The sequence below is a fragment of the Crocodylus porosus genome, unplaced genomic scaffold (assembly GCF_001723895.1).
Source record: "Crocodylus porosus isolate Cpor-Errol unplaced genomic scaffold, CroPor_comp1, whole genome shotgun sequence".
NCBI lineage: Eukaryota > Metazoa > Chordata > Crocodylia > Crocodylidae > Crocodylus > Crocodylus porosus.
Window position 1 is genome coordinate 198795840 of NW_017728886.1, and position 16662 is coordinate 198812501.

The 16662-nt window shown below is 38.8% G+C and overlaps 1 protein-coding gene across 2 annotated transcripts in view; it reads left to right on the forward strand.

Moving 5' to 3' along the window:
* The window catches only part of SNTG1 (syntrophin gamma 1), a 326996-nt gene that overhangs the window by 147531 nt on the left and 162803 nt on the right, over positions 1–16662 (forward strand). For both annotated transcript variants that reach the window (XM_019547916.1, XM_019547925.1), the window contains exon 11: positions 2326–2455. In XM_019547916.1, coding sequence (XP_019403461.1) covers positions 2326–2455 — 130 coding nt within the window. The remainder of the gene's footprint in view (positions 1–2325; positions 2456–16662) is intronic.

Genomic DNA, 16662 nt, shown 5'->3' on the forward strand with positions numbered 1-16662 from the left:
CCTTGACATTCACCGCCCAATCATGCGTTGCATCCCACCATGTTTCCGTAATCCCCGCTATGTCCGGGCTGGTGTCAGCCAGCAGGAGGGTGAGTTCCTCCTGCTTGTTGCCCATACTACGAGCGTTTGTGTAGAGGCAATTGAGGCCTCCTGTGGGTGTGTGTACTGACCCCCTAGTCCCAGTGTTACTGTGGCCCCTATCTCTTACCTGTTTATTCGCTTCGCTCGTTGGTCTGGGCTAGGCTGTAGTTGTGGGTGCTGTTTGGTCTGGCAGTCTGATGTTTCCTCCGCCCTCATCTTCCCCTTTCTCTGATGAGCCTAGTTTAAAGCCCGCCAGAGGAGGTCCGCCAACCTAAAAGAGAACACACGCTTACCTTTAGAGGAAAGGTGGAGCCCATCCCATCTCAGCATGATGGTAACATTCTAGATGTTAGGTTTGACCCATATCTCCTTGGGGATTCATAGAAAGGAATGGCTAAGGGTCAATGGGAGAAAAAAATCAACTGGTAGGGATCAGAAAAAAACATTGCCTTCTGCAGATGCAGGAAAGGTGTAAAACTCTGTCCTTCCAGCCTGGGCCCCTCTGATGTTATAATTGCTCTTGCTGAATATGTTCCTTTTTACCCTTTAAATGACTCTGTTGACTAAAAGATGGGTTCTCACTTGCCACAAGTTTGTCCAAGACAAATATCCTGGAGATATAGAGAAGTTTTACATTCCACAGAACTGTAATGCAGTTTTAAGAAGTAAAAATAAACTTTGCAAAATACACATATATCTATATCTTGGAATGTCAGAAATTGATCAGTCATCAAGTGACCCACAGCTTTATTGTTAAGGATAAGCAGCTGATTTTACACGATATATTCTAAAGGATCTGAATGATTTGTGCCAATTTTGTGCACTGAATTTAGTGCTAAAGGATGGGACTGTGGAATAAAGCTAAGTGTTTCACTTGGTGTTCTCCATATGTTTTGCAATTTCTTGTTCTAGGAAATGTAATCACTTCTCATGTTTGTGGCTCTGAACTAGAGAACCATGAACCTTCTATAGGCTGGATGCCAAAATGGCTGTTTACTGAAGAATTTAAGTCTGTTACTGCTATAGTATCCAAAATTTTACTGTTGTCTTTGTAATTGCCTGGTATTGAACTGTATTAAATCAGGCTGTAATGCATGACAGAACATTATATAAGTACTCAGAATGGTACTGAGATACAGAACACTTGGATGGCCATTGCTTATCTCTATGGATGTCTCATACACTTCTCATACATTCAAGTACCTCCTTGGTATTTGTTTATATTCAAATATTGCAAAAATTCAATATAAAGAATCATTCTAGCTACATCTGGTCAGTTTTGAATTCTCCAGTCCTTTTGTAAGTAATTTAGAAGAGGATTATTCATAAACATTCCCATAACCCCACCCAGATAGACAAAGCCTTGATCTAGTTGGGGATGGTGCTGCTTTGAGCAGTGAGGTCCCTTCCAACCCTAATTTTCTATGATTCCATAACCTGTCAATGTTAATATGGAATATTTAGATGCAACATAGATACAAAGCTCACTGAATTTAAAGAATAAACTAAAAAAGACATTTCACAACTGTTAAGAATAAAATAGTGTGTTCATAGTATGTTTCAGGAGGGACTGCTTTCAACAGTTGATAAATATGAGGTAAAAAGAAACATTCCACATCTTAGGATGCCAGAAACTGATCAGTCATCAAGGGATGCCCAATCTCATTGTTATATTTAGTACAGTTTTTTTTATATATTTTTCTTTGTTCACTTATGTTAGTGTAAACTCCAGATACAAGTCCAAATAAAATGCACATTAAATGACTTTAAAATGCACCAGCTACTCCATTTATTCTGCTTCTGAAGTTGCATGAACAAATATTTTGTTTATAATACCACTCCAGGATTTAAACCTCAGAAGAGGTGTGTTGTAGAGGGGACCATTATTTTCAGATAAAAATCCAGGATTGTCAAACCTGGGAGTTTAAAGACAGGTTTCTAAATTTAGGAATTTAAATTACCTAGCTAAATATGGATTTGGACACCCAACTTTAAGCAGCCAAGTTTGAAAATGTTGGTCAGCATCTTTAAGGAGCCATTCTAATTTTTGTGGATGTCCTATCTTTGCATTACATTCTTTTTAACGTGTCAGATATTTATAAAACTGAAAAACCAATAAGATATATGGATTCAGTGGTTGACCTTCATTATAGTTGAAAGAAAAGTTTTTCTATAAGTATGATTATAGTATTTTAGAACAGAAGAAATATGCTTCTGACCTGATATGTTGTGATGTGTCCACAGGCAAAATGCATTCCAAGTAATTGCTGTGGATGGGGTTTGCAGTGGAATAATTCAGTGTCTCTCTGCTGAGGACTGTATTGACTGGCTACAAGCAATAGCAACTAACATTTCCAACCTCACAAAGCACAATGTAAGTATGCATCCAAGAAGTTCATCAGATTTCCCAATCATGTTTGATCGTAACTGTTGTAAAGGCCTTATGGGTTCAAGCATGGAATTATATGTACATCAACAATACTTGAAGCTTCCCCAGAGGAGTCATCTCAAGTCTGTCATCAGATCAGACTTTTAAAAAACTCATTGAAAGGGAAATTATTCCCTCCCCCTCCAGCTCTGCAATCCACTTCTTTACTATCCAGATTATTTGTGGTGCTGGTCAAATTTAGAAAACCAGATCCCAAGATATTGTTATGTTATCCAGCCATGACTAAATTTGTAAATTTGATCATTTTCTGTTTCTTTATAAAAAGTTGATATATATAGGATAGAGATAAATTTTGGCCTTTGTGTTTGGACATTCCCCAACATAAAGAAAGGCTCTGGGCTCTTTCTTAATATGTAAGCACATTAATAATAAGTCCAGGTTTAAATGCATTTGTGCTTCATGCTCTGTACTTGATGCTTGGTTTAATCTTATGTGAGAGATGAGTTTCATATTGCATTAAGGTTAATTTATACAAAATCTACGAGTAAATTTAATTCAAAGCTTTTTCCAAATAATCTTACCTTGCCATTTATGTTTGGATTTTGGTAGCTCTTATGACATTTGCATTAAACGTTCTGTGTGGTATTTTTTTCTCTACTCAAGGGGGGGACAAAACATGTCAGGCTAAACCTCTGCAGCACTGAGCTGAGCTGATTCACAGTAAGGTGGAATTTGGCCTATTTTGGGCTTTAATTTACATCCCATAAGATTTTCTTAAATCTTCTTTATGCTTCAAAACCTGTCTCTAAATGTGTTTTTATTTTAAATGCTGAGAGCACTCTGAAAGATATTGCAATTCTTAGATTTATATTCTAGTTACAAAACTATGTTCCAGCTGGCGGCTATATGTAAAAGTCAATGTATTATAAAAACGTGACAGTCATGAATTCATCCACCATCTGCAAGCTTCTGTGCAATACAAGGCAACTTTTATGGCTATTTATTCAACCCTATAATACTGTCATTGCAAAGAGCTCCTTTTCTCACTGGGAATCCTGACAAATGAGGATGCTGTTTCTTAGTTACCAACTTTAGCTCATGCTACAAACTGTTTTTACTATTTAAAGTAATGCATATGCTTTGCTTATAATAATATAAGTAATATAATAACATTGCTGTACTCAGCGTTGTCTATGGCAGCCCTTTAAGTAGCTCTGGTTACTCTGGAATCATAGCTGGCTAGAGTAACTGCATTTTCTGTAAAGAACTGCTCCTTGATGTCTGCCATTTCATTACTTCAGTACAGTTACTAATTTAATGTTAGATTCTATAAACTACAAACATAAATAAGGCAGCATTTCATAATAAGAAGGAACTAGCTAATTACTGCTTTCAAATCTGTTTTTTATAACAGTGGCACACAGAAGAATGGTTATGATTAAGGACTGTCAACATTCACAATCCTCTTTATCTTAATTGTCTATATGTATTTAAAAATTGCCCAACCTTCCTCTAGCCGTATTAATTTGTGGGACCTGATAGAGACTCTGTTGTTTATAATGTACTTATGCTACTCTTTGAAAATGTCAGTTGTCAGTAAGGATTAGACATTTGACAGAATATGTGGTAAGTGGGCATAAGAACATTTAGTAACCCAGATATGAGAGAATAACTGAATTGCTCCAAACAATGATCAGATGTGATTAGAGGTGCCTGTGATTCATCTCAGTACAAAATGGTTATTGACATACACAAAATGCTGATGCTACATTATCCCCCTGTGAAGAGACATTTAGCCTAGGACTCAGCTTATTCTTGTTTAACTTGATATGCAATGCCATGGCACAAGGGTTACAGGGTTTTCTGTGAATATACAGTCAGACTATAGACTCTGATGAAATTTGGTGTGAATTAAATTCTTACTTGCTTTTAAGCACTTTGACAATTTTTCTCTTCCTCTATAATGCTGTACAGTCACAGAAGTGTAGCACTATATTGCTATTGGCTCCTTAAAATACAGTTAGAAGGAAACTCAAGGATCATCTGGTCTAGTGCCCTGCACAATTGAAAATATGCTACTTCTTGAAAAACAGAGGGAGCAAATGAAAATGAAAAATCTTTGTAGCCCATGAAAAATTTCCATAGCCCTTGTGCATGGCTGGATTACTTTGGTTTAGTTTTTGTGTCAGCTGTTGCCCAATGAAGGAGCCTACCAGCATGCTAGGAAGAATCAGTTTTATTGATGTAAGGTTGGATCAGAAAAAAATTGGCTCATGGGATAATTTACAAGAATAGACTTCATTTTTTATCTTTTCCTTCAGTTTTCAGAGAAAGATACTTGAGCTCAGATTGATATGTTAAAAAACTATCCCCCATATGCAGTTCAGCAGGATTTGTATTGTTACAGGCCCCTCACTTTTTAGATAAACTAAAATAAATTAATGTGCAAGAAACTAAAACAGGAGTGGGTGGGAACAGGAGCAAGACTAAATTTGTAATCCTCAGCAGGGCTCTAGTATGGGGCCAAAGAAACAGCTGTTCTCTGGAATATGACACCATGAATCCTACATTATGATTAATATTCTAATAGAAGTTTAATGTTGCTGTCAGTCATTTTTGTGACCTGTAAAAATTCTGAAACATCAGCTCTTGCCTCAAATCTCAGTAATTGCTGTGCTTTAGAGGTGTTTCTTTCTTCCTTTTACTTCTTTGAGAGTTGGGGAAACACAGGTCTCTGTCTCTAAAACCTGTAGGAGGATTTCTATGTCAACTGAGACCTCTGTAGGAGTGTGGGGTCATAAGCACCAGATTTGATAAATGAAGGCATGAGATGAATGAGAAAAACTAAAACAACTAGTTTTATTGTGGAACTGAAGGCTAACTCTGCAAACCTTTTGTGTAGCTCAGGCTGACTAATTAGCTAGTTGCTTCCTAACTGAGGGCTCCTATACATGTGCAGGGAGGCTGCTCCGACACACTGGCATTAGAGCACATTGAAGCAGACTCGATTAATCGGGTCTGCTGGAGTGTGGTAATTGCCATGCTCCAGTAGACTCCAGTGTCATGTATGTCAGTGTCCCCCCACAGAAAAATGACAGCAGGGAGCTTTAAAGCACGTTCTGTGAGCTTTAGTTCAAAGCACCCCACCGCCATTTTTCACCGTGAGGATGCTGATGCATGTGATGATCCGGGTGCTTTTAATTAGTACAGCTCTCAGAGCTGCGCTAATTAAAGCGTGCCGCCTTCTGGAGCACATCTATAAATGTCCTGAGGGAATAACTGTCAACCCCCAACTCCCTTGGTCTCCTGTTAGGGAACATTTCTATTTTACAACTTCTTTTACTATATGTAGACAGGAAGCTGAAGAAGGTGCTCTCAGTGTGGATATCAGACAAGAAACAGAGGAAGAAAAGGAAAAGGGCTTCTCATATTCTGCTTTGTCCGTGATTAATGTTAAAGATTTTTACTATTGTTAATCACTATGGTGTAAGCTACTAGTCACTCTGTGACCCAGTTCTTCATAGCAGAATTAAAACAGTTCTGCTCTAAACAGTAAAAGCTCTGCTTAGCACAATCTACTTACATGGAGAGGAAGTTATGGTGGAGGTGTGACAACACAGCTTTTAAGAAGAAGCCTAAGTATTGCTCTGCCAACATGAAAAATGTATAGAAGTTTAGGTCTTTGTTACAGGTAAATATAGTGCAGCAGGCAGCAGCCCTAGATATGACTTCATGGTATATTTGGGGATTTATCCCCTGAGTTCATTTGTCACTGTTGTCCATTCAGAGTAATAGCAGACATTTACATAGTGCAGTGCTATATCCTTGTTGTATCTTCTCCCCTTCTCTCATTTCCTCAGGACATTCCCTAATCCATTCATATTTCTGCTTGTGACACTTACCTTGGAAGTACCTTTTTCTCTGAATAGCAAAAGAAGTGGGGGATCTCTCTCAAGCATTAACTCCAGAAAAGGCCACCAAACTGGGGGGGGGGCACGGCAGTTAAATGTCTTGTAGAAAGTGAAGTGGTGACGAAAAAAAATAATTTTAATTTTAGCATAAAAATGCCAATAAGATGCTGCAAATGTACTACAGTATCTCACAATAACTCAGCTTTACTCAGTGAAGGGAAATGGTCATGCTTCATATTTTCCAGGTAAATCTTATAAAATGTGACATACTTATGAAATTATTTTGCTATTGTCCCTAAAAGATTAAAGTACTAGACTATGATTTAGAAATCTACCACAAAGTGAATCTTTGACTTTGGGCGAGTTCCTTATTTTGTTCTGATTGTTGTGCCTATTCATTCAGGGCTAATCCTATTCTTAAACGCCTGCTCAAGTCATGGGAGTTTAAGCATATACCTAAACATTTCCTTATGAACTTTTCCTGAAATGAAGTTTCACTCTCTTTGCCTCTATTCTTCATTTATAAAACAAGCAAGCTAGCACTCCCAAAGGTTACAGGAGGATATATTCTTTTATACTGAAAGGTACTAAGAGACTATTGTGAGAGACATCCTGGAAATATATTGATAGAAACAAAGATATTTTTATAGTTATGATTGGAATAACTTGTTTTTTGACCACAAACTAGCTACCATGATAACAGAGTTGTAATTTATTAGGTATCAGCAGCTCCAGAGTAACTGTCCAAGTGCACACTTTTATCTCTTAGTACCTTAGTCATCTTTTTTATTCTAGTAATCCTGGAATAAGGAATAAAATGCCATGGCTTAGCTTTAGTCTGCCATGCATAAGAATATGAACCCAGCTGTACCACAGCATGTTGACATGGAACAAGTCCCTATATCTTCTGCTGTGAGGTAGCTAGCACATATGCATATACTCAGAGTTTATCATTTTAGTATAAGCTTTATGCCGCATATTACTATGGCAAGCCACAACACATGCCTTTTTTAACAGGGCATGCTGTAGCTGTTAGGGACATATAGAAGGTTATATTAAATAATTGAATCACTCTCACTAATCTGAAGCCAACAAAACTGTATTCCAATTTTCACTTGAAACACCACACCAAAGTGTCAGGATTATGCAGAGTCAATCGTTTTGGAATTTCAGCTTTAGTTCTAGTCTGTGTTTTCAATAGAAGTAATGTAATAGAAAATACTTACAGAAAATATAATCTGTTTCTTGTTCATAATATCACACAGTTGATTAATGAGCTTTTTTGGCTTCAATTTATGGTTGATTTACCAGGGGTAACCCGTTCCAAAATAGTTTGTTTACATTATATTTGTATCAGTACCTGTTCAGTGTTATATTATGCACTGAAGTAAAAGGTGACTGCATTCATGTGGATGCTGTCAGTCTGAGAGGAAAGAAAAGGAAACTCATATAAAGTCACTATTTTAAAGCATATGGATTTGATATAGACTGGTCTTGAGTAGATAGTTCTTCTCAGAGCAGAAAAAATGTGCAAGATGCTCAACTGAAATAAATTAAGCTATATCTAGTATAACATGTACCTAGTTGTCTTCTAAGCAGCATTGTATATCCATGCGAGAGCTTTACTTTTTCTACTCCCTCATCTCTAAATAAGGGAGATCCTGAAGGACCTCTTTCCCATACAGATAGCTTATTTCTCTTTTGGTATTAAGGTCCCTTTGAGGACATTTGTATCTAGAGTTTGGAATAAGACCCATTTGCAGTACAAGATATACCTTTGGTTTTCATATAATTCTCCTGAGACATATTGACGTAAATGAAAAATGTTCCAGAATTAAGAAATATGTAAACTAGCTCTTCCCTCTGTTTGTCCACTACTTTTTATGCCAGTTACAAAGCAGATATGTTTTCATGTCATTAAATAGTGTTCCTTTGAGTTATTTTTGCTTTTTACACATTCTATTGTATTTTGAGCATGCTGTACATATTTCTTCATTTATTGCTGGTTCCATATTATTGACTGGCAAATTATGGTATAATTTACATGCTCTTGTATGTAATCCTACTAGCTGCTTCAAATATAAACAAAGAAAAATGTCATGAAGTGCAAAGATTTCTTTCTAGTGCTACAGAAATTTTCATCAGCATTACTAAGACACATTTTAGTGTGGCAAATATTTTTAAAATGAAAATGAAGGAGAGACCTTTGAAGCAGAAGTGCTTTATATTTCTTACACTGTAGACTGTCTAACATTTTTCAGAATGCTAACTATTTGGTTAACTTTCATAAGTACTGAATTTCTTGTGTAATCATGGTGGTGACTCAAGATAACAGAACTTGCAGAATAGACTTATAATGCATATCAAATCCAAATTACAGTTGCTTTTCAGATGGTGGGAAAATTTCTTTTTATCATCGTTTCATTTTCTCCCAAATATTCAAGTTCTTTCTGTACAATATGTCCATTCATATTATGAACTAGACAGAAAGAAAACTTGTCAGCAGTGTTAGTCATTTGTCTCACAGCTATTCAAGTGTAATCAATGTTACTAGATGTAAAATATTATCATTTGTGCTGCTATAAATTACTATAGCCCCAAGCCACAATCAGTTTGAGAGGAAAGCCTTCTTAGAGAGGACAAACTGAAAAGCTTTGTGTTTTATTAAATACTGTTTCACACAGAAGAACCATAATTTACCGGTAAAATGTTGTAAGCTTTTAAAAAAATCAACACGTTGCTAAACTGCGTGCATTATCCTGATGCACAGGGAATACTTTCCTTGTTTTTTGAGAGAGATTTCAGTGTTGCTGACACACAGCTGGAAATCATTCTTCCCTCACAGGTGTATGAGTCTAAGGAGGCAGTCAAATAATAAATAGCAACAGTTTAAGATATTTTCAGGGATTCATAGATGCTTGGAAGGAAAGGACCTAAGAAGATCACTGAGTCTGACCCCCTGCCCTTGGCAGAAGTGAGCTCTGGGGTTAGATGACCCCAGCCAGGTGCATGTCTAGCCTCCTCTTAAAGACCCCTGAGGTAGGGGAAAGCACCACCTCCCTTGAAAGCCCATTCCACATTCTGGCAACCCTTACTGTAAAGAAGTTCTTCCTGATGTGTAACCTAAATCTGCCTGTCAGTTTGTGGCCATGGTTCCTAGTTACTTGTTCCTAGTTACTCCAAGGGGTGTCCTGGTAAACAGAGCATCTCCTATTCCTTGACACATGTTTATCTTAGTGTCAACAATAACTCCAAAATCCCTTTCCCACTCCTGTGCTGCTGAGAAGGTCATTCCCCAGCCTGTAAGTGTTTTTGGTGATTCCTTCTCCCTAGATGCAGCTCTTTGCACTTGTCTTTATTGGACTGCATCCTGTTCTATTCTGCCCACTTTCCCAACCTGTCCAGATCTGCCCAGATTTGTTCCCCACCCTCTAGTGTGTTAACTTTACCTCATAATTTGGTATCATCCACAAATTTGGACAGACTGCTCTCCACACCCTTATCCAAGTCACTGATGAAGACAGTGAACAGCACAGGTCTAAGGACCGAGCCTTATGGGACTCCACTGACCACATCTTTCCAGGTTGATACTGACCCATCCACCACCGCTATCTGGGTGTGCCCCTTAAGCCAATTTGCCATCCATCTAATCGTGTAATCATCTGTGTCACAGCAACTCCATTAATTTAGGAGAATAGGAGGAGATACCATATCGAAGGCCTTCTTAAAATCCAAGTAAAGGACATCTACCTTGACTCCTGCATCTAAGCATTTTGTGACCTGATCATAAAAAGAAACAAGATTTTATAGGATATACCTGCTATGAATCCATGCTGGTTGCCCTTCAGTATTATTTTTCTTGCTGGACTCCTACAAATGTGATCCTTAATAATTTTTCAAAGGCTTTCCAAGGATAGAGGTGAGACTAACTGGTCTAAAGTTACCTTCCTCTTTCCTCCCCTTCTTGAAAATAGGGACCACATTTACTCTTTTCCAATCCTCTGGGACCTGGCCTGAGCACCGTAAGTGCTCAAGCAGCCATGCCAGTGGCTCTGCTATGACACTGGCCAATTCCTTCAGCACCCTTGGATGAACATCTTCCAGGCCTGCTGACTTAAACACATCCAGGCCCTCCAATTGTCTCTTCACCAAGTCGATGCTGACAGTTGGTGTAGCCTTGAGATTGGGTTATGGGGTTTTTTTTAAATCCCATTGTCTAAAAATAAAGTATACTTGTCCAAATCCATCTCTGATCATCTGCTATGACCTTTCAAATGATGTCATGGCCCTGCACTAACTCCCAATGCAGGACATCAAGGATACTATGACTAAAAAAACAAACAAAAATACCTCTAAACAAATTTTAAATGAGAAAGCGAGCTAATCAGGGAAAGGACATAGAAGATAGTAACAACCAGACTGGAAATGTAGAATGGCATTTAGGATTTTCTAGAGCGGGAGTGATGGAAGGAAAGAACCAATAATTTGAAATTGCCCTTTCCTGCCAAAATAGCAAGCTGCCCTTTCAATAGCAGTTGGGGACTTCTAGCTACTTAGCCCAGATTCTGTTTTCCCTGGGAACTGTTCGATATTCTGATTGTTAGTTTATTAAAATAGAAAGTACCTTGAATGTGGCAGTTGAATCACAGACAGCTGTTAATAAAACAGGGAATAGGGAAGAGAGTTTAATAAAATTGCTTCGCTGATATGTAGCAACACCCTCTCCCCACCCCCCGCTGCAGATCTGGAAATGTTTTAATGATTTCATGATTTTTTTTCACTTGTCCCTTTTTCCATCCTATCAGATGGAAACATCAGAATCTCTTTTTTCTAACAAGATGCACTCAAATAGCAACAAAACACTTTCAGAAGTACCTGCAGGTAGATTATGATAAACTCCTTGGGTGGTAGTCAACAGCCTTACAGGAAAGTGTAAAGCTTGAAGTAGTGTAATAATGCACAACCTATGATGACTAGATAAAAATAATGGGATGGGGATAAGTAGTCTGGGGCAAAAAAAAAGCAAGATTGATATTGGAGGGATGCAGAGAGAAAGGTTGAGCAGAGGGAGTCAAGGTTATAGAATACGTGCACAGAGTTTGTATCCAGTATATCAAATCGTACTCTTAGCTATTTCTTGTATTTCTCTATATAGTTGGTAGTAGCCTGTTACCACAGTTCCATTAGTTCAAATGGCCAGAAATCTATATGGAGGATATAAAGGTTACAAACAGGTTAATAATCTACGTGGGTGTTAGTGTTTGGGCATATGATGGAATTTCTTCTTTTTTTTATTATTCAGTTTACATTTAAAAAGAAAAAGAACTGTGGGAAATTGCATACAAAACTTACATTGAAAGATTATTAGAGTTGTAAAGTCAAAATCTCAAAGTTTTGAATAATGAATCAGACACTGGAATCTCAGATCAGATGCACAAAATGAGGGGCAGATAATTAGTGACCATTAGGCCTGTATGAAGTGGCAAGTATTCAATTTGGATTTGGATTTGGCCAATTTGGAAAGACAGTGATTCAATTCAATTCAGCCAATTTGGATCCAAAGATTCAGTGCCAATTCAGAGATTTGGCCATAGACTAAACAGGCAGCAGTCCTCAAGGACACTGGACACAGCTGGCTCCAGCTGGTAAGTCTGTTCTGGTGGATGAGGGTGGGGAGGGAAGGGGTGTGTGTAGGGGTGGGCAGATCAACGCCCTCACAGCAAGGGAGGGATTGGGACTGGGGCTGGGCCTAGGACAAGCTGTCCAGTAAGAGCAGAGGCAGGAGTCAAGGTTATAGAATATGTGCACAGAGTTTGTATCCAGTATATCAAATCGTACTCTTAGCTATTTCTTATATTTCTCTATATAGTTGGTGGTAGCCTGTTACCACAGTTCCATTAGCATGTCTGTTCCTCCGCATGGGAAATGGGGAGGGGGATTACCGCCACTATGCACCACCCTACACCACCAGTCTGGGAAAGCATGGAAATGGGCATGTTCCCTTGGATCTGCATGGGGTGGACAGAGCCAGGCTGTGCTCCAGACGGGTGGCAGAAGTAGCTGGGAATGGGGGATCTGCCCTGCTGCCACTTGTCCAGTGTGGGTAGTGGGGTACGAGATGTGAGCGTGGCAGTGTTGGGATCAGCAGTTATGCCCTGCTGCTGCTTGCCTATGTGGGGTGGGGCATGATGCAGGAATGGCTCACTCCAGGTGGAAGATGCTGGGGATAGAGGCTATGCCCTCCTGCTGCTCATCCAGGTGAGGCAGGGAGGCATGGGACAGTGCTGCTGCACTGCCTCCGACAAGTGTGTGCAGCAGTGGAAGCTGCTCCAGCCTGCCTGCACTTCCTGAGCAAGCCGTGGCTTGCCCCACTGTGCCCCAGCTGGACAAGCAGCAGCAGGATGTGACAATGGGCACATGCACCCGGATTGGGGTGGGGCCAGCAGCTGGGGCTATGGGAAATTTTATGGGGGCTGCAGCCTCCCCATAGCCCCCACTCCACTGTGCTCTACAGGGTGGGCAGAGCCAGGGCTCTGCTCCAGGCTGTGGCTGGAGCTAGCTGCCCAAAGCACAGCTCTGGCTCCAGCCATCCACTGGGGGCAGGTGGTTGGGATTAGCCTCCCAGAGTGCAACCCAGCCCAGCCTGCCCCATGAAGATCCAGGGGTATATGCCTGCTCTTATGTCATCCCGGAACAGCAGCATGTGGCAGCGCGCAGTGGGCAGCTTGTCCCAAGCCCAATCCCTTCCTCACTGTGGGGGTGTTGATCTGCCCCCCACACACACCTTTTCCCTCTGCCCACCACAACAGACTTACCAGCTGGAAGCATGGTCGAGGACTGCTGCCTGTTTAGTCTATAGCTGAATCTCCAAATCAGCACTGAATCTGTCTGAATCGATTGGGAGACTTCTGATTTGATTGGGAGATTTTAATGGGTCTCCCAGTTCAATTCAGATTCAGAGATTTGGCCACTGAACTGGTCTATATCTCCTCTAAATTGAATAGGCTACCAAAGCTTCGCAGAGCCTTAGTGACCATGTATTACTTTCATTTTCACACATAGGAGCTCTGCGGCAGAGGCAGGGATAAAATCATATTCAAGTAGCATTCAACTTATTTAAGAAAAAGACTGTCTTTTCCTGTCATTGCCTGTTGTATTCAGAACACATTTTTCAACTTCTGCAATAAATGAAACAAAGATCTTACAGACAAAAGCCTCCTTTTTTACACAACTCTATTTTGTGACCAAAGTAAGATTTTCCTGTACCCCCAATGTCACAGAAGTCATTTGGGAGAGGAAAAGGGAACATAATCATGGAATTAAAGGCTGCTATAAAGCTTAAAAACAAAAGATACAAATTAAGTATGACCAGGAAACTTTAATCCCGGTGTTGCTGAACTTTTGTACATATGTAATACATATAAAACTGAATTGCCTAATGGCCTCTATAAACTGAAATACTGAATAAATACTCTGGGGTTTAATCCAGAAATCATATTAATCTGACGTATTTGGCAAATATCAAATTGGCTGTTAAATTTTTATTTGACTGAGATAATGGACAATTTTAATGTCCATTATATACAATAAATCTGGCTTATTTTAAAATAAAACTGTAATTGAAAATAGGAGTTTATCAAGGCTGACCTTTCAAAGTCATCTATTTGAAATGCAATCGAAGTTTATACTTTCAAACAATAATTTTCAGGATAAAATAGTAAAAAAAAACCAACAAAAAAACCCTAAAGAAAACAGGAATATATGACATTATCCTGAAATATTGAAGAATTTTTATTTATATTATCAGTAAACTAACAAATGACATACTGAGATAAAGTTGAGGGAGAAAGATGTTGATTTTATTTCACCGTGTAATCGTATTTGTGCTGTTGAAAAGAAGTAGTAGTGTTTATCCCTCTAAAGAGTACATTGGTTTTTGTAGTTTTGCTTGTAGGATTTTCAAGTCAGATACCTTTCTTCCAATCTAAAACCTGAAATGTGTCCTTTATAAACCAAACCCATGGCTTTTTTTTACTGAACAAAAGCTTCACATACAACCACATGTTTTTATCACTTTCTGTTTGAAATTTCCATGCCCTCCTCACTTTATAAAATAATGAATTCATTGTCCTCCATATCTTTTTGCATAGACTCCTTTGCTTTGTGTACAAACTTATTTGCCTCCAATTAAAAAAACACAATAAAGGTAAAGAAAACATTGATATTAAAACAATTGAAAAGCACAGAATTAACATAAAATCTTAATAACTTTATTGGGCAAACAATGAGTATAAATTTAAGAAGTAAGTATATTCTACATGTTAAAGTATGTTAACATAAATGATTAAATTCTCATAGAATGACAATGTTACAGAAATATTCAAATGAATGTATACAATCCATAACAAATAGGTTTCATTTTTAGTAGAAGCTGTTATTTCTTGGCAGAAGGTAGCTGTTGGATTTTTCTTGATAGGAGAGAGAAAGGGAGTGAAACTGTTTCTAAATGAGAAAAGAGATTTCAGACTTTTGTTTTCAGAAGGCCTAGTTTCCATACCATATAAAGTGTACTTTCCACATGAAATGGAAAATGAAAAAGGAATATAATAAGAAGGGATAGACTTCATAGTCTAGTCATGTCCTCAGGGTCTGTGAATAGAGAGTATCCTCAATGTATGTGACACCCATGAAATAGCACTTGGCCATTTCCACAGCAGTGATTTTGCAGTTCTTATGTTTGACTCTCCAGGTTTACTTGAGTTTGGAAAGAAGAGTCATGAAGAATGTGTACCATTGTTTCACCAGGTCCATGGACCTTAGGAAGCAGAAGTGAAATTGTCAGGGTTTATTTGGCTTGTTGATGTGTGGTGAATCTCAAAAAGTTTCGTTGTCTTCATAAGCTTTATTAGATTGATTTCATAGCGATCACACTGACAGGCATCTTGGCCAGGACACCAGATAGTCATGGTCGGTAGTCTTAGAACCTGGTGAAATTTGTTGCTTATAGCTCAAAGTGAATCTGGCCTTCTCTCACAAGTCTTCATTAATATACCCATTAGGTAATTTCACTAGAAAATAGTCTTAAGTCTGATGCCTACAACAGATGTATCAAGTACATTCATAGTAAATGAAAAAATAATAGATCATTTCAAGTTAAAGTCAAAATAATATGATAATAGAAGATGTAAAACATAACAAAATAGGTTTTGTTCATGTAAGGTTTTAAATAGCATACTGAAATAAATTGTTTCAATTCATTTATTTCCTTTCTGTGTATTTGATATATTTAATATAAAATAAGACCACAGCAACTTGATTTGACAGCAACTATACAAACCACCTAGAACACAAATACTTTAATAACTGAATTATTTTGTTTAGTAGTCTTATCAAGATATTGACATTATCCTTTCTTCATAAACTGGTAGCTTAGTTAGAAAGGACCCCTGGAAGTGATCTAGCCCACCCCTCTGCTCAAGATAGGATTGTCTCTGACTAAGCCAATTGTGGTAAAGTGTCCGTCTAACCATCTTTTAAAAATATCCAAGGATAAAGATTCCACAACCACTCTCGCTAACTTATTCCAGTGCTTAACTACTCTCAAAGTAATAAAGTTCTTCCTAATAGCCAGCCTAAATTCCCCTTGCTGTAGGGAATTTAAGACGGTAGCTCACTGTTCTGTCCCCTTCAGCTGTTAGACTCCGACTCCATGCAGCGCCCAATGACTAGGGAAATGACAATCCAATTCCCCCTGGATCCTGTAACTCGTTAGCCAGAGCATGAAGGGAGCAAACACCAGTACGCATTGCTTGCAACAGCTTTATTCAGAATGGAGACAGCTTTGGACTAGCTCCCCCCAAAAAAACAACAAACTGATGAGCAGCAGTGAACACTAGTTGTTTCCACATTTATACACATTGGTTCATACTCATTAACATTTATTCCACCTCTGTCCCTCCTTCTGTTCCACCCATTTCTCCTCCCATCTCAAGCTCCACCTCTGTTTACTGTTTACTTCATTAGGATGGAATTGCCTATGCATTTTGTTCACTTACATGCCTCTCTGCTAAGAGCAGATGCTCAAGACTTTGACCCCAGCTTAGTTTCATAGTTGGTAGAATAAGGTCGGAAGGGACCTGAGCAGATCAAGTTCAAAACGCTGCCATGGCGGGAAAGAGTACTGGGGTCAAACAACCCCAGCAAGGTGTACATCTAGCCTCCTCTTAAAGACCCCCAGGGTAGGAGCCTGCACCACTTCTCTTGGAAGTTGGTTCCAGATCC